Source organism: Thermobia domestica, chromosome 7 (assembly GCF_964235325.1).
Source record: "Thermobia domestica chromosome 7, izTheDome1.hap1.1, whole genome shotgun sequence".
NCBI classification, from domain to species: Eukaryota; Metazoa; Arthropoda; class Insecta; order Zygentoma; family Lepismatidae; genus Thermobia; species Thermobia domestica.
The window spans coordinates 82,493,615-82,516,078 of NC_137460.1; the positions used below are offsets into that span (position 1 = coordinate 82,493,615).

Below are 22,464 nucleotides of genomic sequence, written 5' to 3' on the forward strand. Positions count from 1 at the left end.
AAAAGATACCTATTTTTTCTTCATTCTGGGTACATGACCTACCCACTTGAACCTTCGAAACTTAATGACCCTAACAATGTTACGTAAATGGTATAAATTATGCAGTTCCTCGTAATGAAGTTTCCGCCATTCCCCATTCCCGTCCCTCTTGGGTCCAAATATTCGTCTCAGGCTTTAATGTTTAAATACTTTTAGTCTGCACTCTTCCCTCAAAATACAGCACAACAGACGTAAGTATCGTTTCATATATTTTAAACTTCCAATTCTTCGACAGAAGAAAATTCGCAAGGATAAAAGAGTGGAACCCGAATAACACTAATTACAAGGTACATTCAATAAATAATCGGAAAAGCTGTATAAAAACTACAGAACTTCGACAAAGTTTGTGCTTCTTTGTTATTTTTTGGTAGTGTTCTAGAACTATTATTAGATGGGCCAGGAACTCCCGTCACGCGGATGGGATGTAGCTAAAGGGTTGAAACCAAACTTGAACATCAGTACGTCATGAACAATACGGTGGGCTGATCCGCCACTAATGTTCATCTTCACTACAATATCACTCACAGTAATACGCCTGTTTTCCGGTATCAACTCATCAAATCTCGCAATGTTGTTCTCCACGACTACACAGAACGTCCTGGGCGTGGCGAATCTTCAACACTTGTTACACTTCGTTTGAAGTTACCTGCCCACTCGTACACTTGTGTCGACTCAAATAACTTTCACCATATTGCACTGCCTCCGACGGTGAATTTCGATTGGTTTCAACCCTTAAGCTAAAAGAAATCTAATGACACTCCGTTGCTATACGTTAGTGCAAACCTGCAAGGGTGCTGCCATCTTGCTTCACTGATTCCCAAACGTTGTCGAAGTTTTGTAGTTTTTATACAGCTTTTCCGGTTATTTATTGGGTGAACCTTTACCTGCTTTTAGCCGACATTTAATATCTTCGTGGAGATGATTTTCGTCTGTTGAAGTTGACCTTAAGTATTTGAAAACTCCCACGTTGCCGAAAATAGTACCTAATATTTTAACATGTCCATACTTTGCGGTATTACGGTAACAGCGAACTTCCTTTTATAAAATTTTATTCTTTTTCTTTTATAAAATTTTATTCTTTTTCTTTTATAAAATTTTATTTACTTTTAACTCAGCAAAATTTAATAATTCACAAACCACTTCCGAATTTTAGTTTGCTATCATGATCTATGGCTTTGCATTATGAATTGGATTTTAAAAATTTGTATCCTTATGGATTTATTTTAGCAATATGCAAGGTAGAATTTAAAATGTAAATACTTTTTCAAGATATCGATCAAAGAGCCATGAAGATGATCAACATAAATGAGGCTAAATATTTTAAAAAAATACATACGAACTTGCTCTTTCTTCTTGTCAATACACACACAAGTTTGAATTGAGTATGTGAAATATTTTCCCATAGTTGACTATCTTTACAACTTCAGTACAAGCGTATTTTCTGTTCACTACAGAATTTGTGTCACGATTTCAAAGAGTTTTACGTGAACCCATCCAAGAAAACAGTGACTCTAAACATAGTACTGTATATATATGTTTCTACTAAGAGATTCTGGTTCTAAGAACGATTTATATAATCGTAAAGATCAGAAGGGAGAGGGTATAGGTACGTACGAAATTCCTTCAAGTCAGCTTTCTGTCATTAGAGGTCTGCGCGGATATAAGATATTGCATACGGAACATATCTGTCTTCATCCGCAGATGATAAGATAACAAATATATATAACTTGTATGCTATCTGGCAATTAAAACATCAAAATTACTTTCAGTTTTAATAATCCTATGATATAATAATTTTAATAATCCTATGATATAATATCAATTAAATTCAAGCTGAACATTAAATACGACCTCTTGGTATTATAAATCAATAATGCAAAATAAAATGGAATAAAATTCACGTCAGACACAAAGAACAAAATTAATGGAAAACATAGTACTTACTTATATCTTCTCAAATATAATTTGTAACAAGAAATACCATATCTGTCAAATGATTTCAGAGAAAAGTGCTGTTTTTCTAATCTCAATACTCATAAGACATGAGCATCTTTATTCAGAACGAGAAGGCGAAATGAAGAGAAAAGGTTCGTCGAGAAAGAATAAGCCACCTCAAATAAACTCGCATAAAATCACATTAGCATTCACATTTATAAAATAGGGTTTTGAAAGCCAATTCAAAGAAACAATTTTGGTCTGACAGTTATTTACCAAAAAAGGATAATCACATTATACTAAACGTCAACAATCAATAGTAGTTAAAACAATAATTACAAAATTCTTGTCTTTTCAACAATATCCGCCATGGTCATAGAAACTCAAAATAAATACGCAAAAGGCTATAGTACTGATGCAGATATCCACATCCACACAGACCTCTAGCAGGTATCAATAATTTGGTCTTAAGTACAAAAATGCATTAAACACAACAGAGAAATAACGAAATTATTATAAATATTATATTTCTATGATTTATTAACAGGTTTGAGCTTTACAAGAAGACAGTGGTTGATAAACAGAACCACGGTTATCTGGTGTCATGAAAACATCAGTTCTGTTAAGGGAAGATGAAAGTGTAAAATAAAGAACTCATTTCGGCAAGACGACAGCGAATGGTGCTACCATGGAACTTAAATTATGTAAGCATATATAATATATATATATTTATCCATTATTTTCTTTTCGTGGAATGTGTTTGAAAGACCTAAGTACACAAAGTTAAAAAGTAAGTACAATATACATACTTATTTCAAGATAAAATGTTATAATACAAATTCCTAATATCTTGAGTCATAACGCACAGAAAGCACAATTAAGACTATTTACTCTACCAGAAAATCATATTAATTGAGTATTTACTTTCCTTAGTGTTATGTGAGAGGAATGACAAACTGAGGGGTCCCTAATGTACTGATGTGCTGAACTGAAAGCTCTTCAAAAGAGCACAATGTGGTCGATACCACTATACTTCTTTCGTTTTTTTGTTCCCAGTTTAACTGGAAAAAAATTCGTGAAAATATGAAATCTCACAAATTCTGATATCTTCTTTTTTTTTTCATCATTATTCTTATTATTAATATTAATACAGTAAGTAGAAACTCTCACAGTTGAGCTCGCCAGCGAAATACTTTTACCCCAGTAATAAACCTACTGGGTTCTATTTTAAGAGCCCTCACCATTATTTACGTTAATAAATAAAAATCTCACATGTAGAACAACTCTCACTGGGTATACCAGTTATCTTACACAACATTTCATTTTGTTTCGCAATAATCAATTGGAAACACGATCAGTTCACATATAACTATATACAACTACAGTGATCCAAGGAAAATATACAAACTGCTCGTCAAATTTAAAGCTACAAAAATCTTGTGTCACTTTTAAAGCCCTGAATCTTACTCCAGGTTACCTGTACAAAAGCATCTCCGAAGAGATGGATGGAGTCAAGAACCAGTAAGTCTATCACCAAAACCTTCAACGTTTAATTCTGCCAACAAAAATACCGATCGTCATATGCTTAAATAATATTTATTTTTTTCTATTAAAAAAATGTTCTCGCATGGTCACACTTCAGGACTTGAACCAGTATCCGCATTCATGTGAAATTGAAGATCCGAGGGGTCATCGTGTTCGCTCTCTGTATCTACTGAAGTGGAGTGGGACGGTGGGTGAGGAGCCACTCCTCCGCCGACGAATCTTTGCTTCCAGTTTTCCAGTCTCATGATCTGAAAAAGGAAGATATTTTTTATTATGATTTATATGTCTGTAATACTGAAACGATAAAAATATGTTTAACCAATCCGTTAAAAACAGAATATCATTCAATAAGTCATACGAAGTACACATAATTCTACAACGTCATTAGCTATTAACGGAAACAAAATATTCAAAGATGAAAAAAATCAATCGATGGATCTCACTGAGCTGAACAAAATGATCAGTGTCAATCCTTATGCGTAGTTTTTGAGAATTTTTTTATGACGCTAAAAAGTGTGGTTTGTTGCTAATAAATGTTTATATACTTTATATAGGGTGTTACATAAATGCGTCACAATATTTTGGGAACAGATTCCTTACATCAAAATAAGAAAAAAGTTCACATGGACCTGTTCTCAAAAGTGGAGTTCCGGAGTTATAGGGGGCCGAAAACGTGAAATAAGTAAACTTGAAAAGTCCATAGCTTCACTACTATGGGACCTACCGTAGTCGGGTCAGGACATCATTGAGGAATTGGTATGTAAACTATCCAAAGATCCATCTTTCAGAACCTCCGGTACTTGCATAATCAGTTTTAGAGAAGCTGTTTGGAAGTACTTGATCACTTTCCACCTATCCCTCTAAAAATTGGTGGGCAAGTACCGGAACATTCTTAAACATGGATATTCGGATAGTTCACATACCAGTTCCTCAGTGATGTCTTGACCCGACTACGATAGGTCTCATAGTAGTAGAGCTATGAACTTTTAAAGCACTTATTTCACGTTTTCAGCATCCTATAACTCCGAAACTATCCACTTTTGAGCACAGATCCATATGAACTTTATTTTCTTATTCTGATGTGAGGAATCTGTTCTCAAAATATTGACACATTTATGTAACACCTTTATATACTGTTATATACGAGATTGGATCTACTGTTGTTTATATTCTTCTAACAGTAACATATATACTCCTAACAGTAATACACATGGTCCGCACGGTGACGCACACACACACTCCTCTCGCTTGCATACTAACTTCTCGTAAGAACTGACAGACATGATATTACCGGGTAAACAGGTAATTAAGGAACGGAAGATATTTTCCGAACTATAACTATTTTCCGTATTAGCTACCTTAGTTTTAAAACAATGGCTATAAACTAGTCTTTAAGATGCCATTGTATCCGAGAACTGTCCTTTAACGAAAATCCTTCCTACTACATTGACTGCAATAAGAAAAGAGCACTACGTTGTATATGCCACCAAAAGTAATATTCACTCCATGTACTTTTTAAGAATCTATATTTCAGAGAAGAATGGAGCACTATAGATTCAATTTACTTCAGCGAAGGAAATACTACTTCTTCTAAGGTGCCAAAACCTTACTAAAAGTTTTCGTTTTAAAGTTACTGATAAAAGACTGTATCTATCTTAAGCCGACGACGATACACAAGAAGCACACCTACTAAGCATAAGTATTGAAATAAGTAATATAAAAGAGACAAATTTTTGGTACACCATTCTCCGATAGCATTAATTTATATATATTATGTTACTATAGAACCGCCTAGTATTGTAAACAATACTGATTAAATTACATCGTAATTTACAACAATATATGAACGCATAGTAACGTAACAGAGATGCACCATAAAATTGTGCTACAATAAGGCGAGGTATTCTATTGTAAACTGTGATATTATTATTTTGACACGAGAACTTTACCGTCCTGCATCGAATGTACTTCTGCTAAAGCATAGAATTTGACGACAATTGAATCGAATTTTGAGAGGTATTGTAGATGATATGTCGAATTATAATTCTTAAAACTGAGGCCAAAAAAGGATATTTCATATAGTTATTACATAGAATAAATAAAACTGTGCAAGGCGAGGCAACAAATTAGTTTAGTTGAACGATGGGGAAATGATGACAGAAATTTGAGAGAAAAATTAATTTTGCAAATTTTGCAGTTATCTATACCTTAATAGATATGTTTGCTTTAAAAAAAGCTAAAAAAGACATTCTTGGAAAAATGTTTACAACGGTCAATACATCCTTTTCTGCTCAACTGACGCTTAGTGGAAGCGTATCTGTAATGCTTGTCGTTACTGCTTCAAAGAGGAACAATCAAACATACGAAACCATCGTAAACACTTTTCAAAGTATGGTATTTTTGGCGTTTTAAACGTTAGCATATTAACAAGCTATAAAGAACTGCAAAATTTGGAAAACTACTTTTCCTTTCAAATTTTTGTCATTGCATTGACCCTCTATGTCTACACTTTCCAAACAAAACTAGTATCTTGCCTCACCTTCCACACTTTTGTTTATACTACGCAACATCTATATCAAATTGTCTGTTTTGATTTTAATTCTAAGAATTATAATTTGACATATCATCTGCAGTACCTCTCACATCTCGATCCAACTGTCGTCAAATCTGATGCTATAGGCAGGAGTAACTCTGATACAGGGCGGCAAGTTTTCATGCCAAAATGATAAGAACACAGTAGATGCTTACAAAAATCCGGGGTTCTAGTAGTTCAACATAAGAGAACGTTGCTCAACACATCATAATATATTTAATATTGTACTTAAACTTCACCACGATGCTCACAAATAGAACACAGCTTACTTACATCACATTCATTATTTTCCTACTTAAGTTTTAAACACAGATGTACACTAGCAAACATATGAAGAAACCATATATATAGTTCATACAAAACCAAGGAAGCAAGTCTTCCAATTCAATAAATGTGCGATAAATTGGAAAATGTACACAGAATCTTATCACTATTCACCTAAGTCTCCTACTAATAAAATGAATTATTCGTCACAAAACGAGAGAAAATACGAACTCCGCTTACCCTGAACCATGCAAACCAAACAGTTTATTGCAAATTTTTAGCTGCATAATTGAAGACGCCAGTGTAAAATCCAGAGAACGCCATTACTTTTCTCGAATATCAAAATCTATGTAATCTAAACCAGTTACTTAGTTTCAAGAATTTAAAGTCGCATTATCGATAACTTAATGGAGAAGTTTGGTTCCTACGTCGTCATTTTCAGTTGAAAGTAAAGCTGTTAGTTCAGAAATCTTTATAAGAGTTTGTGGAAAGTATCGAGCATATACGACTTGAGTTCAGCGAATTAAGTTCAGACGCATTATAAGATTTGCTCAAAATACAAACGGCTACAGCCAGTCAGATGACGCAGATCAAGTAAGTGATGCATGGTCAGTGCAATCAGCTTCCAACTTTATTATTACTATTATTTTTATTTTTCTACACGGAAGTGTGCTATCTCTCACTTCTACTAGTGCCTCACAATGCTAGGTCCACACTGAAAATTGTATGGTCAGTATATCAGATGTTAAAACCCATATGAAATCTAAAAATTCAGACAGTGGAGGCAAATAATCTTGTAAATCGGGCATGGATATTTTCATCAATCGTATTAACATATGAATTAATGAAAAAAGTATATTTTAAACAAGCTGCAAAATTATTATTGTTATAAAAATGTTCCTTTCTATTAATGCCTTACTTCATAATTTAGAAGTACTTTGTGTACAGTAAATTCGTTCTCTAATTTTCATCGCATTCAACTGAACGACCAGCGAACATCCTATTCCTTCCTGATTCGGCTATCCCTAATGTAATATTGGAATAACATAATAAATACACTGAAATAAATTATAAAAATATAATTTCTACTGTGAACGAGCAACCAAAGTGTGCAAGTTGCCTATGCTTTTAATTATGTATGACATTCAAACCTGCGAATTACCGTTGGAAACAAAAATATTAACAGAAACGGGTCTGCACATACAGCAACATATTCCTATAATTATAAATATCTTCATGCATGTCATGCTGAGTCATGCCGCCCATGCACAGGAAATCAAGACGTGAGTAGCCAAAACTTAAAGACTTACTCTAGCCATTTCCATGGTTCAGTCTCCGGACTTGTGGGCGTGGGGAACTGAACAAATCAATTGTTAGTGAAACACGAGTGCACTCAAAGAATTGATTTACACAAACACCTCAAAATACCTGTGCCAACACAATAAAACAGCACAGGAAAGAAAAAATTAATAAAGCACAAAATAAAAGCAAAGATACTTGAATTAATAAGCTACTGTCCGAAAGCGCTAATAAAACTTAAGTCACGGCATCGCTACTCTTTCTGCTACATTTCGCTCAACAGCTCAGGCTTCCAACATGTAAATTGGAATAACTCCTCACGAATTTCTTCTCTGGTATTATTATTTTATGGACTTGAACATTTTTTAGGTTTCCAGAAGAAATGACTTGAGACAGTATTACATGAAATTTAACATTGACGAATATCATTCGTTTTTTCAGTAGCTCGGATGATAATGTACTAAAGCATTTTAATGTCTGCATTTAACTCTACAGCATTATTTTGTCGTGCTACAGACACATAAATGACAAAAGTAATATTAAACTGAAAAATATTCAAAGTACATCGAAGGCTTCGAAACTATTGACCTAAATCCCGGTTAATATTATCCTGAACTCGCATAACACGACACACGTAAAACCTGTTAGTTCAAGTATCTTTACTATAAAATTTCCTGTGCTACAAGCCACTCAATTCTACCCTTCATTTTCCAGTTAAGAATACAAGGACATATTCCTTAACTTTGAACTAAAATACCAGCAGTTAATTCAAATTATGTAACATGAATACGTGAATCTGACACAAATAGAAAGAATATTACAGTTTAAAAACGATCACACATACGGCATTTAAGAAAGTAATTTCTCATCGTAAATTATTCGACCACATCTGTAAAATAAATACAAAATAATATGTACAGAGTTATAGCATATAAGACACAACACGTAATATTTTATCCTAATTATAATGGAGACTGATTTTTGTCAAACATTTCAGTTACTACACAGTCATGAATTTGTTAGCAACTTGTAATGTTAGATCTCCCTTTGAAAACAGTGTTGTGTCAATGTGCGCTAATCTCACATAGCTCAAATGGTTAAAAACTATTCTCAACTAATGCTTTCCCATAAACGTCACTTAATTTGTAAATAAGTTTTATTGCTTGTAATATCTCATCCTATCACAAGTCGGACGAATTAGGTTTCAGATTATCACTCTTTCCAATGGAAACAACTGGGAACAAAAGAAATGCATAGATGTAACAATGTAAGTAAGAAATCTCAATCGGCTTGGCAGGTTGTGAGTATACCTACTATTATCTGACGGGATCATCAGTTACAACGTCGTGATAACCTACTGAGCATGACAGTATCATAACGAGTTCCAAGTCTTGCACTCCGTCCACAGCTTGGGAATTTATTCCATCACTATTCATTTCAGAGCGTTTTACTTACTCTATTGGGCATTTATTTCAACGAAAACTTAATAAAATATACGAACAATTATTTTATTATAAATCATACCTTCTTTACTTGCAGCATAGTTACTTCTCTCCCTAGTATTAGTTTGAGATATTTCTATGTAACTTCGACAAAAACTACACATTTTATTTATAAATTTAAGCGGAAATTCGTTGTTAATTATGAAGTGCGATCATAATTACAAGTAACACATGGAATGACGAATATAAAATAAGTGAGGCAACTGCGGTAATTCTTTGATACTAGTACGCCATTCCCTACTCTGGAGGAAGAAATACTGTAATAATCTGCAGAAATGTTAACCCTTTTAAGTTTTTTCGGTCGTTTTCGACCGATATTGTAGTGTCTTAAAAATTCGATTAAAAGAGAACTAAGAATGCTATTTAGTTCCGGTTTTTTTTTTTTTTTTTTTTTATTTTCCAAGAGAGAAGGCATTCAAGAAAGCCTTGGAAGGGTCTATACGCTTCCGAGCGTCAGAACATAGTAGGATATGACGTCATTATTTTACAAATTCCCTTTCTTTTTACTGAGGTCTAACTTCAACATTTTTTGGTGAGCTTCTCTTTAATCCTAGAATCCTAACATTTTCCCTAAGCAATCAGTGGACCAATTAGTTTTTATGAGATTTTTTTCGGATCTCTTCGTCAACATAGAAGGGGGGTTCAGAGGGACAAAAGGGTAAAAAAGGGATATTTTTTGACCAAAAATCCCACTTTCGTGATTCTTGCTCCGCTCGGCTACATGATAGGGACATTTCAGTAGTACTTTTTGAAAGCCTACTCGATTATGAAGAGAACGACGTATGAATCACCATCCTACGATAATTAGGGACGTGTCAGGAAATTTTTTGAAGTTTGTATAGTATCCTTGGGAAATTTCGGAAATATTCGCAGAAGAGGAAAATATTTTTCCCGCCCTTAGTATTGAAGATAGGAGATTGGTATTTGGCACAAGTAATTAGTATCATAAGTAATATTTTTGAAAGTGATTTCCAGATCTCTATGTTAACCCTGGGCCGCGCCAGAGGGCCCCAAAACGGGGAAAAGTGATTTTTTCTACAAAAATCCCCATTTTCGTCACTTGTAACCTCCTTAGGAACGTCCTAGGGACATGCGGGTGTTACCATCTATAAGCCTACTCTATTCTAAAGAGAACGACGTATGTATCATCATCCTACGATAATTAGGGACGTGTCAGGAAATTTTAGAAATTTGTATAGTATCCTTGGGAAATTTCGGAAATATTCGCAGAAGCGGGAAATATTTTTCCCGTCCTGCCCTTAGTATTGAAGATAGGAAATTGGTGTTTGGCACAAGTAATTAGTACACTACGTAGTATTTTGAAACTGATTTCCAGATCTCTATGTTTACCCAGGGCCGCACCAGAGGGCCCCAAAACGGGAAGAAAGGGATTTTTCAGCAAAAATCCCTATTTACTCAATTTTTCTCTCCTTAGGGACGTCCGAGGGACATGAGGGTAATACAATCTGGAACCCTGCTCTATTCTGAAGAGAATGGTGCATGAATGGTGATCCTACGATAATTAGGGACGTGTCAAGAAATTTTTGAAATTTATATAGGGTATTCTGGAACATTCTGGGAATATTCCCAGAAGAGGAAAATATTTTTCCCGTCCTTAGTGTTGAAGATACGAGATTGGTATTTGGCACAAGCAATTAGTACACTACGTAGTATTTTTGAAAGTGATTTCCAGATCTCTATGTTTACCCAGGGCCGCACCAGAGGGCCCCAAAACGGGAAGAAAGGGATTTTCAGCAAAAATCCCTATTTACTCAATTTTTCTCTCCTTAGGGACGTCCGAGGGACATGAGGGTAATACAATCTGGAACCCTGCTCTATTCTGAAGAGAATGGTGCATGAATGGTGATCCTACGATAATTAGGGACGTGTCAAGAAATTTTTGAAATTTATATAGGGTATTCTGGGACATTCTGGGAATATTCCCAGAAGAGGAAAATATTTTTCCCGTCCTTAGTGTTGGAGATACGAGATTGGTATTTGGCACAAGCAATTAGTACACTACGTAGTATTTTTGAAAGTGATTTCTGGATCTCTGTTTACCCAGGGCCGGGTCAGAGAGCTCCAACACGGAAAAAAAGGGATTTTTTCAGCAAAAATCCCTATTTTCCTCAATTTTTCCCTCATTAGGGATATCCGAGGGACATGCGGGTGATACCATCTGAAAGGCTACTCTATTCTGAACAAAACGACGTATGATTCATAATTTTACGATTATTAGGGGCGTGTCAGAAATTTTTTTAAAATTTGTAGGGTGCATGTTAGGGAAATTTTGGGCGTTTTTTTGATGCTCTCTCAACATGGGTAAAAAACTTTCCCGCCCTTACTATTCAAGACAAGAAATTCGAATTTGTCACAAGTAATTAGTACACTACGTAGTATTTTTCCAAATTTTTGGATGTTTGTGCGCAGACCCGCTAGAGCCTCAGGGGGCCCCAAACTTTGAAGAAATTTTTTTTTGGTTAAAAAAAATCCCGATTTTCCCTCAAATAATTCTCTTCTGGCATATTATAGGAACATGTGAGTGATACCGTTTGAAAGGCTGTTCCATTCTGAGAAAAACGAGGTATAAACCATAATCCTAGGATAAATAGGGATGACGCTGTTGCTGATTATCTGAGACTCAAGAAAAACGCCTAAAACGGCGAGAATTTAAAAGGGTTAACGGTGTTTTATACTCTTGTTTTAGAATAGGTATTTGTAAATAACCATCTGTTACATTTTAGAGACTAATCGGTTTTCTACCAGCAACACGTTATTACGAATTTTACATGTTCATACTTTCCTTAGATGTTTTGAGTCACTGAAAATCTTTACACATGTGTATCTTCTATGAATCCTACGGAAAAGCTAATAAAGTTGAAAGAAAACTACCATAAAATACATATATATAGAATACACCTTCAGTTTCTACAGATTTTTTCCTTATTTTTTTAAGTTCGTTAGTTTTTTCGTAAGTTTTACAAGATGTATATGTCACATGTCTAAGAATGTTCAATTGATCAAAGAATGTAAGGAAGATACGAATATGTAATCGTAACTTGTTGCTGGAAGAAGACGACGGATTAGTCTTTGAAATGTAGCAGAAGATTATTTAAAAATATCTGGGAAACTTCAGGTGTATTACAAATATAAATAATTGTTCCTTAGTTCTTTAAGTAACGAAGAAGAGAATTTCGAAGGTATTCTTTGAAGGTATTTCTAAGGTATTACAAGTAGTCTTGCTTGTAATAACCACTTGAATGAGTTAATTACATATATTATTTCCTTTTGTTTACCACGATTTAGTACCAGAAAACCGTGCTCAAACTAATCGATAATAAAGTTTATAAGCATGAATGGCTCTTCTGCGCTGATTGCATCATTACATTTACAATTTAGTTTTGTGAAATATAACTTCATTTTCAACTCTATAATCACACAGGAAGACATTTTACAAGTAACAGTATTTTTGACTCTCACTGAGGCTTGTTTAATTCTCATATTCGGTAGTCGTAGCTATTTTCTTCAGAAATATGTAAATATACTAGACTGAATAACAAATTATCAATAAAAACTGTTTAAATAAATTAATGCATCTCACTCGAATTTTTGTTCATTGTGAAAGCAGAGGACTATTTGACGCCAATGATAATTTTTAAATAAAACTATCTCTAATACCACGTTATGTTTCATTTAATTGCCTTCAGAACGAAACACCCAAAATTTAACAACGATAAAGAAAATCTAAATTAAACATGGTATTGTTATAATTTCATTTTTAAAAATACTAATAAAAGTTTTAAAGTTAATATTTTGCATCAATCAAGTAGCATAACCTAGCAATACTGCCTTTTACAATTTGAACTATGACACGTGTCAGGCTTGGATCTTTTGGATCTTAACATCCCTTTGTTAATGGAATCTATATCAGACCGAATCACAGAACCCTCACCGGGAATAGAACGATAGTTTCCCACCGAAAACAGGAAGTCTCTATAAAAATTTAGCCACAAGGGAGCTACCAATTGCAAGCATCAGTATCGAAAAACCTTTCACATAAGGTTAATCGTGATTAGGGTGTATGTGTATTAAATTAAAAATACAACGACGACATTTAAGGGGCTTAAACGTTTGTATGTATTATAAACTTCGATTAACAGTTAGAAATACACTAGACTGAGATATTCCAAAACTTATATCTTGAACAAACAAAACTACCCTGAAACAACATAGGAAAAAGAAGTAAGTACTTTGATGTAACATGCAAATAAATTTAGCATAAATAATGTTGTTTAGTGTTGTGTGCTAGTAGTGCAATGCAAATTGTATTGTGTTTATAAACACAAACATCTCTACATTGTTTCAAATTATCTTGCTTAGTGTATATCAAAAATTGAATTACAATAGAAAAAACGCTCATAATAAACACACATACACAACACATCTATAACTTAGATAATAATAATAAACTCACCTCTGCTTTTAAATCAGCTACCTTATCCTGCAGATCTCGAACTTTATCACTATCGTCCAGATTACTCCTCAACTCTCCTTCAGCTACCATCTCTTCATTCTGGAACAGTTATGAAAACATTGTAGTCTGTTTACCTACTCAAAAATGTTATATTTACGTACATGTGAAGAAATATTCAGAAATAAGCGTTTCTAACTACCAATAAATGATCTTATTTCACCTCAATTTCATTAATTACGGTCGAGTATGTGCTACCTACGAATGATATGGTTAAATATTTGTGATACATATGAATAACAACCCTAAATGTTATTTGGCATAGTTCAGCCTTACATGTTACTTATTTTAAAGAAGGTACTTAGCAAATTGAGGCAGCCCTAAAAATTATTCCCAGAAAGTTCATTAACACCATGTATAAGCAAAAAATAAATAAAAACGTGTTATTAACAAATTACATTCTTCGAATATGTTGTTCTTTCACTTCTGATTCTTACATTTCCACAGGTTTACGATAAACCGTAGTTTAAGAAGAAATTGAGGATACGTAATTTCCAATTTGCAGTCAAGATTTTCTTCTAATATACACAACCCTGACGAAGATTACTGCACCAATGGGAGTTAAAATGACAGGTTGAGGAAAGGTAAATTACGCACTTAAGGTAATAAAACATTTTTTATTTATTATATATACTTTAAAACTCTTATGCTCGTTCTCGAAGTAGCAGTTTGGTAATGATACATAATTGGCTAAGGAGTTCACTGCATAAGGCTCTGAGTGAAATTCATGGCATGGATTTCAATTTGAACTGTTATACATTATGACGACTACTAAAACAGGAATCAGGGGCTTATCATTGTCCTGCTTTGAATTATGATCCGTAAGTTACTATACTCTACAATTTTAACAATAAAAAGATATAAATTCTCTTCTATCAGTGACGGTCAAAAACTGAACGAACTGTCGATCAAGTAGAAATGGCATTATATGCATCGAAAAAGATTATGTTTGAAGTGCTCTCACTTCGGACACTTGACAACACAAATAACTTTTCACCATTAGGTACGTTCTGCTATCGGTGTCCAGTGAATTTAGATAACAAAATAAGATAAGGTCTTACCTTAAGCTCTAAAATTGATATTTTCTGTGTCAATTCCGCTACACACTGTGTATTTTCAGCATCTCGTATCCTTGCAAGCATCAGCTCTTCTTTCATCTAGAAATAAGATAACATTTCTTTAGATAAAACACAGTAACACGAAATAACCGAACGATCACAAACAAACAAACATTGGGCTAACATTACAGTAACTTTAAAACAAAATCCACTGTAGTAATAGATCAATCTCTGGAAATGACTTCGTAGTCATAAATTATACTGGAAGAATTTTGGGTAATCTTAATTCTTTCGCATTTTTATAGTTATTTAAATTGAATGCCTGCATAATGAAATGAAGAAAGAAACAATGCTTTTTGAAAGAGCAAATAAATAGTAGTTCAAGTCATGTTCGGCAAGTTTAATTTACAATCTCTTGATTTTTTTTTCAAAATAAAATACGATGTTAACTAATCAGAATTTCAATTTTTCAATTCTTTCAAATTAACCATAGTTTCAAACTATTTACAGTTACAAATATATTTGGTACTTTACCTTTGATTCAAGATCTGAATATTTGTGCTGCTGCTCACGAAGTTTGGTCAGCTGCTCCCGTTCCTTATTAGCTGCCTGCTCGAGCTCTTCCCGTAATCTTTTGTTTTCTTCGTCTTGTCTTTTAAGTTGGTTTGTGCTCACTTGTACCTGAAACAACAGAGTGAACAATAAGTCAGATGAAATTGTATACACTTACTTACTCTCTTAAGTCTTAACCATGCTTAACTATTTTACACAGACATAAATCACTCGAAAATAGTAAATAATAAGAAACACGAATTCTATGCTGAGCAAGGAATTGCAAATGAAAGTCATTCCAGCGTATAAATAATATTAATTATAATTAGGTTTAATCTCACCTATACACTGAAATGAGTTTCTGTTAAGAAATAAAATTATTACCTACTACTACCTTTGTCACTTTTTTTTTTTTTTTTTTTTTTTTTTTTTTTTTTTTTGACTACAGAACTCAAGGCAACATATCAGAAAAATGTTTATTTCGTCTGAACAGCTGTGTAATGAAGCCATAATTTATTAACTCCTTGTGTATTACTCCCTTACGGCTATTTTCGTATGATGATGAACATTAAATATTGATATCTATGAAGTAGACATGTCGAAAGAAGTTTAAAGTTCTTACTTTACCTGTATGCTATGGTATAAGGTTCTAGTATTTTAAAAAAGTCTGTCTGTACTGTCATATTTGAAAGTATCTTATGGATAATCAACATACTGAAGCACGGGTGCGGTAGGTATCTGAGGACAAAGTTACAATCCACAATCTACAAGCAATAAGGGACAGATACGAGAGCGAGAGAGAGAGAAAGTATTTATCACCTTATAACGTATTGCACAGGTGATCACATCCACAATGGACGACATAATACAATGAAACCACCGCCAGCCGCAATAACAGCCTCTACACGCTGTCAGAACAGCATTCAGGCTGGAGATGGGCTTTGGGAATGTTCGCCATTGCACCCATAACAGCCGCTCTGAGACTCACAACGTTGTTGTGTAGATGTAATTGGAGTTGCCTCATATGTAACAGTCCATTGGTTTAATATCTGGGAAGCTGGGTGAAGGTGAGGAAGAAGCTGGGAGTGACATGCTTATGAAAACTGTCGGTTAGTCTTTCTTGGATGGTATAAGCTGTATGGAATAGAGTGGAGCCCTGCTGAAAAACAACTGACCTCCCATGCGCTACAGCAATAATCCAGGGCTTCACAACCGTGTTCAACAACCTCGGTGTATCAAAGGCGTTGACTCTAGTACCTTAGAGTGCTTGTAAATCTGGGTTGGAGATAAAAGATTGAAGCAAAAAGTAAGAAAGGAAAATGCCACAGAGTAGGATGACCTTATACGAGGGACCTACGAGGCCACTCGAAAATGTTAAATGACAAAGTATGTAATTTAATACATCATTGAAAAGATAATGAACCAAACAACTTTTGAAGGAAAAAAAATGTGTGGAGCACCGTTTATGAAATGGCCTTCATTTCATTATAATTTCTTGCATAGATAAAATTCACAATTAAATGGTGGCCATTTTCTAAAAGTGCCACACAAGAAAGAAAAAAAAATCCTACAAAACCTATTTGTTTTGCTATTAGCTTTTCAATGATGTAAAAGTTACATACCTTGATATTTAAAATTTTCGAGTAACCCCCAAGGCCTCATGATAAAGGGAGTCCCTATGAGTCAAGCAGAGCATTCTTTTCGATGTGCTCTGATATTTTCCTATCTCATTGGTAGTTTCATCATTTTACCTCCAAGAGTTTCTGATTTAAAAGCACTGCATGTTTTATCTAGAAGTACATAAAGTACACATTTGACGATGAATGTACCATTCTAATTAACCTAGAAGTAAATACTCCATCAGAAAATACAATTTTAAAAGAAACAGACTTCTTTATTTGTCCCAGGACTATTCTTTGTACGCCGCGACATAAATGAATGAATGATGAAATAATTTGTGGAACGATAAAATAGGAGAAAATGAAATATTCCACTAAAACCTACAGACTTGACATGTATTGCTATCTTTTATTTAAAGTGACTTCGTATTAAATTTTTATTTCAAATTTTACGCGTTTGTTCAACAAATTATAGAATCTATAACGTATACATGTGCAAGAAAATAACAGAATTAAGTGTAGCATTATATAGCCTTTTTTGTAATAAGATCTGTATCAAAAGTATTTCAACCAACCTGAGTTTCAAGTTCCATTACTTTAAGTCGAAGCTCTTTAAGTTCCGTGAGAGCTTCCATTTCACGAATTCGTGTTGTCATAAGGTCTTCTTCTAATCGCTGCGTCTGCTCTGCTCGGTTATCCCAGAAGAGAAGTTTTTTCGGAGTACTATCGGGAGGAGGCGTGGCTTCCATATGATGCTCCTGTAAGATCAAGCAATATAAGTACAACGCATAGAGTACAACTACAAAATACAGAACTTAACAAGATTATGCATTAATATTTAAGTCAATTACAGTGTGGATAGAACAATTTTTAAATCTGTATTCTCGAGAAACAAGATTTTACTGACCATCAAGGTATTTGTATCAATTACACACTGAAAACAGATCTAAGTTAATTATACTGGAAAACAGAAAAGAGCTGACGTAAAATTGAGCGCTAGTCTCTCGCTTGCTGGAAGAATCTCTCTAAGCTTTCGTAATTCGACCAAATTTCTAGGTATATTAGTTGTTTCATGACCTTCAACATGTAGTGGCTTCCTCTATTCTGTGGATATTCTTAGTTATATTTTTCTACTTGAAACGTTATTTCATTCTCTCACAGCACTGTTATGTATGAAAGAGTATTAACTGGTTCATATCAATGCCGGTCCTTTAAATTGTATCTTATATCTAAGTAGATATTGTTAATGCTTCCAATATAAAATTACTTCTTTATAAGCTATATCCGAAACTTCGTTATAAATAAAGAATACCTTCATTAATAATAAATCATACTGTTTTGTTTTTCTTATTAACATGTAGACTATCCAAGACTGAATTGTTAGGTTAATCAAAGGATTAATTATTTATGACGTCAAAGGAAACGGAAGTACCTGTAGAAAAAAATTAAGTTAAAGAAGTGGTTTACCATTAACCATATGATCTGACATAGAATCGCGATCTAGGTGAGAGCTTCATTGTTGAACCAAAGCAGTCTCTCTCTCTCTCTCTCTCTCTCTCTCTCTATCTATCTATCTATCTATCTATCTATCTATCTATCTATCTATCTCTTGTTGTTCCAAAGAAATAAGAAAAATATTATTAATATTTGACAATAAAATATTTATAGTCAAAATTCCGAAGTTTTCGAAATTTCATTTAATCCTTTGTTTTTCTTTTAGTGCATGATTAATACTGGAGAGAGACTTTACTGATTTGTGCAAAATTAACTATATTCTACAGTATCTTACAATAGGTCCAATATTTAATAAATTTGATTAAACTGGAATGGACAATTTTATATATCATAATGAAGACAATTTACCACCTTATCATTGAAAATTAATATATGATTTTTTCTTTTACCTTGGACTTGATTCAAACGTGTCTAATTATGTATTAACAATGACTTTTTCGAAAATTTTCCAAAACAAGAGTAGTCTGAAGCAACAACAAGCATTTCGTATTTCCTTAAATATTAGTTATTGTTGTTAGACATAATGCTTCTTCAATGTCATAAAACGAAAAGTCTTGACTAGAGAGTTGAAAAATGACCAATCCACACCGAATTTGAATTTTAATATTGTTTTTGTCCTCATTTTTCCAAAATTCTACACTGTATACTGACTCAAAACACAATTGTGACTGGTATGACAAGACTTCTCTAGTAAGAACAGCTGCAGAAATAGATAACATCATAGTATGTGTCATCCATACAATAAAGGATTATTTTTTACATACCTGTACTGTTATTATACCTAATCTGGAACACTGCAAAGTTTATATCAGCAGTTAAACCATTCGTTATGTCATGCAACGCCAGCAGATGCCTTTCTAATTATTTCTTACACATGTAAAAATGGATTAGTCCTTCCAACATTAGCGAACTGGACTGTTTTTAGGGATTTTGTTCCTTCCTACACAATTTCGTTACTACGCTAAGGGATTATTATTATTTACCCGTTTGGGTTCGTGTCCTCGTCGTATTAGAATGTGACACATCACAAAATACGAAAGCAAATATCAGCCTATTATTAAAAAAAGTGTATGATATTTAACTGGCCCGTTTATAATAAGATATGAATCTTGTTTTCAAGAATTTGAAAAGAATTATACGCTGAAAATGAGCTAAGAGTAAATACTCACCTGCAAATGTCGCTGCCATTGTGCATTTAGTTCTCCTACTCTTTGGCGAAGGTCTTTGAGCGAAAGATTTGCTTCTGCTTCTCGCAATTTCACCGCTATTAACTCTTCTTGTAGATGCGCTACTGAGTTATCTGGCGTTGATTCGCGAAGAGTCTTCTTGTCCTGCAACAAAACAGATACAGATTTACTGCAAAAAATATCACTATACACGTTTTACATATTGAAGTATACTAGTCAAATATACAATTATTACAAAACAGAACGGATCTATATCATTTTACTTTTCAAGCGTAGTTCAAAATATACATCGATTATTTCACCACAGTACTATTATATATATATATATATATATATATATATATATATATATATATTTTGGTTATCCTTAGTTGTATGATACTTTATGGATAGGTCACAACATTCAAGATGACTGACAATGACATATGATTGGACTAATCCCTAGTATTATTTTTCATTTTTTCCCCCTAGTATAGGGATTATATCGCAGTTTAGTGGTTAGATCTTTGGACTCACGTCTACGTGGTCCCGGGTTCGATTCCCGGCCGGTGCTTCTCGATTTTTGTCGTCCACCCAGCGTCGTGAGACGAACTGGAAGTCCCGTGAACGAAAGACGTGACGGCCATAGATCTAGAAAACTCGCACACACCCTGACTACGTGTTCATAGCTAGGCTTGACGTAGTTCACCCAGTCGCTGACAGTTAGCGTCGGAGCGGTTCAGGCCCTCAAATGGGTTGTTAGAGATCAGTAGCATTCCTAGTATTATTATTCTACTGTAAATGATAAGTCGTTCAGTTTCAAAAGCGATAGGTCTATATTTAGTTCTTTTAGTACTTCCTGTTTCACATTTGTCGCGGAAATAGAACAGCTTAATATTTCCTCAACTTCAATATACAAAGAGGTTAGTTTATCATTTACTATGTTTCACGTTCTTAGGGACCCCATTTGATATAAGCAAGAATTATAGTAGACAGATAAGTAATAGTTTGATTTTCACATGCCCACGGTAGAATTTCTTTTTTCTAACAAGGTGCAGTTTATATTTCTGTTTCTAGGACAAAATGGATGAAACAGCCCTGCGAAATTCACATATGCGTATATTATATATATATATATATATATATATATATATATATATATATATATATATATATATATATATATATATATATATATATATATATATTAAAATGTATTGATCAGCAACTTTAAAATTCTGATTCTTCTCTCATTATGTTCATTTTCTTGTCTCTTCCTTTTTAAAACTGAGTTACTCTTATACACAAGTTTTTAATACTTGTATATAAACTTAAGACTAGTAATAATGTGTATGATCCTAAATATCAGATTTATTATTATTATTATTATTATTAACGTACGGGCTATTAAAATAAATATAGAAAAAGAAAATCACTACAAATATAGTATTGAAACTCCCGTTTACAAAAAATCATGGGATAATAAACCTAGAACCGTAACTAGTGCTGTTCATATTTCATGAGATTTTCGGTTTTTTGAAACATCGAGTATCTGAAAATAGATTTTCGGTTTTGAAATAATAAAATGGTTTCAAAACCAAAAAAATCACTGGCGATTTTAGTTGTCTCTCCATTATAAAAATACTTTCACGTAAATAAGAGTGCTCGAGCTAGGAAGAACGGCATTTCCCTTCTTTTCGTTTCTTTAAGATTATCATTCCCATATTTTCGAAACATTCCCTATGAAAGTAGTGTTCGAAACGAGAAATGCCAAACGCCAGTGTCGGAAGCCTAACATTTTGAATATGAATTTTCAGGTGTACGTACTATCCAATTAAAAACTTTACATGTACAATCTCACTATAAAAGGAGCCCGTATAAAAATTACTGACAAGAAGTGTCGGAGTATATTATACAGGATTATATGACCCATTTCGAGCATTGTACATTACATACTAATACTCGGTGCCCTAATAAATCTCCTCGGGGCCACAGCACAAGAAGATATTTTTGGGGCACTCCAATCAGTTAACTGGCCACAGTGAAGAAGAGTATTTGTACCTCCTTCCCCCCAATCATGGAGTTATTTTGAAGATCTCCATATGGATCTTCTCAAGCCATAACAACGGACTCCCTTGATTTATGTATGTGATTCCAAGATAGGTTGTGCGGAGCCATCTTTTCTCGAAGCATGCTGTATCAATGGCCAGCTCTCTCCTTCTGATAGCCAAGAATGGTAACACCATTGAAACAGAACAAGTAAACTACTATATTTTTCGATTTCAACATAGACGTATTACACATAAAGTGTGTAATATATCTACTGATAATTTATTACGATATGTTGATGAATGAATACGGAGAAAAAATACAAACAATGAGCGGTAGAAAGAACGAAAGGAAATACAAAATGACTTTTTTTTCTTCTTTCTTGCAGCACTGGGAACCAAACTAAGTAAGCAAAGCTGTGCGCAATAATCACTAGATCAGTAGGGAGTGTGATTTTGGTATGTATGTTTTAGATAATGCAAATGCGTTTACGCCTAGCATGTTCAAAAAACCATTCAACCCTATTCGGGCAAATCGGATTTATTGAATTGTAATTTTATATCATGATATCAATATTCCCGTGAGTGTACAACTACTACAAAGAAATTTTTTAGAACCTTGTTCCTAATTTACTCCTTCTATATTCGTGGAACCTAGTTCATGTGGAAAGATATGAAACGGGATAATCAACTGTTAACTCAACACTAGAGCTGACATTTTTTTTATAATTAATTTTGCCGTATTTTACATACAGGACAATCTTACAAACATAGCGTAGCTAGGATTGTTAAGTACTC

General features: G+C 33.8%; 1 protein-coding gene across 12 annotated transcripts in view; it reads right to left on the reverse strand.

The window, feature by feature from the left end:
* Positions 1-2,484: 2,484 nt before the first annotated feature.
* LOC145690241 (ecotropic viral integration site 5 ortholog-like) overlaps positions 2,485-22,464 on the reverse strand; it is a 176,583-nt gene continuing 156,603 nt past the window's right edge. For 11 of the 12 annotated variants that reach the window (XM_081764943.1, XM_081764946.1, XM_081764937.1 and 8 more), the window contains 6 exons: positions 19,622-19,783; positions 17,513-17,695; positions 15,301-15,447; positions 14,770-14,865; positions 13,652-13,750; positions 2,485-3,767 (listed from right to left, as the gene is read on the reverse strand). In XM_081764943.1, the coding sequence (XP_081621069.1) occupies positions 3,606-3,767; positions 13,652-13,750; positions 14,770-14,865; positions 15,301-15,447; positions 17,513-17,695; positions 19,622-19,783 (849 nt within the window). In that variant the 3' untranslated portion in view covers positions 2,485-3,605. Of the gene's footprint in view, positions 3,768-7,686; positions 7,734-13,651; positions 13,751-14,769; positions 14,866-15,300; positions 15,448-17,512; positions 17,696-19,621; positions 19,784-22,464 lie in introns of all 12 variants that reach the window. The other variant, XM_081764942.1, reaches the window with a different exon arrangement.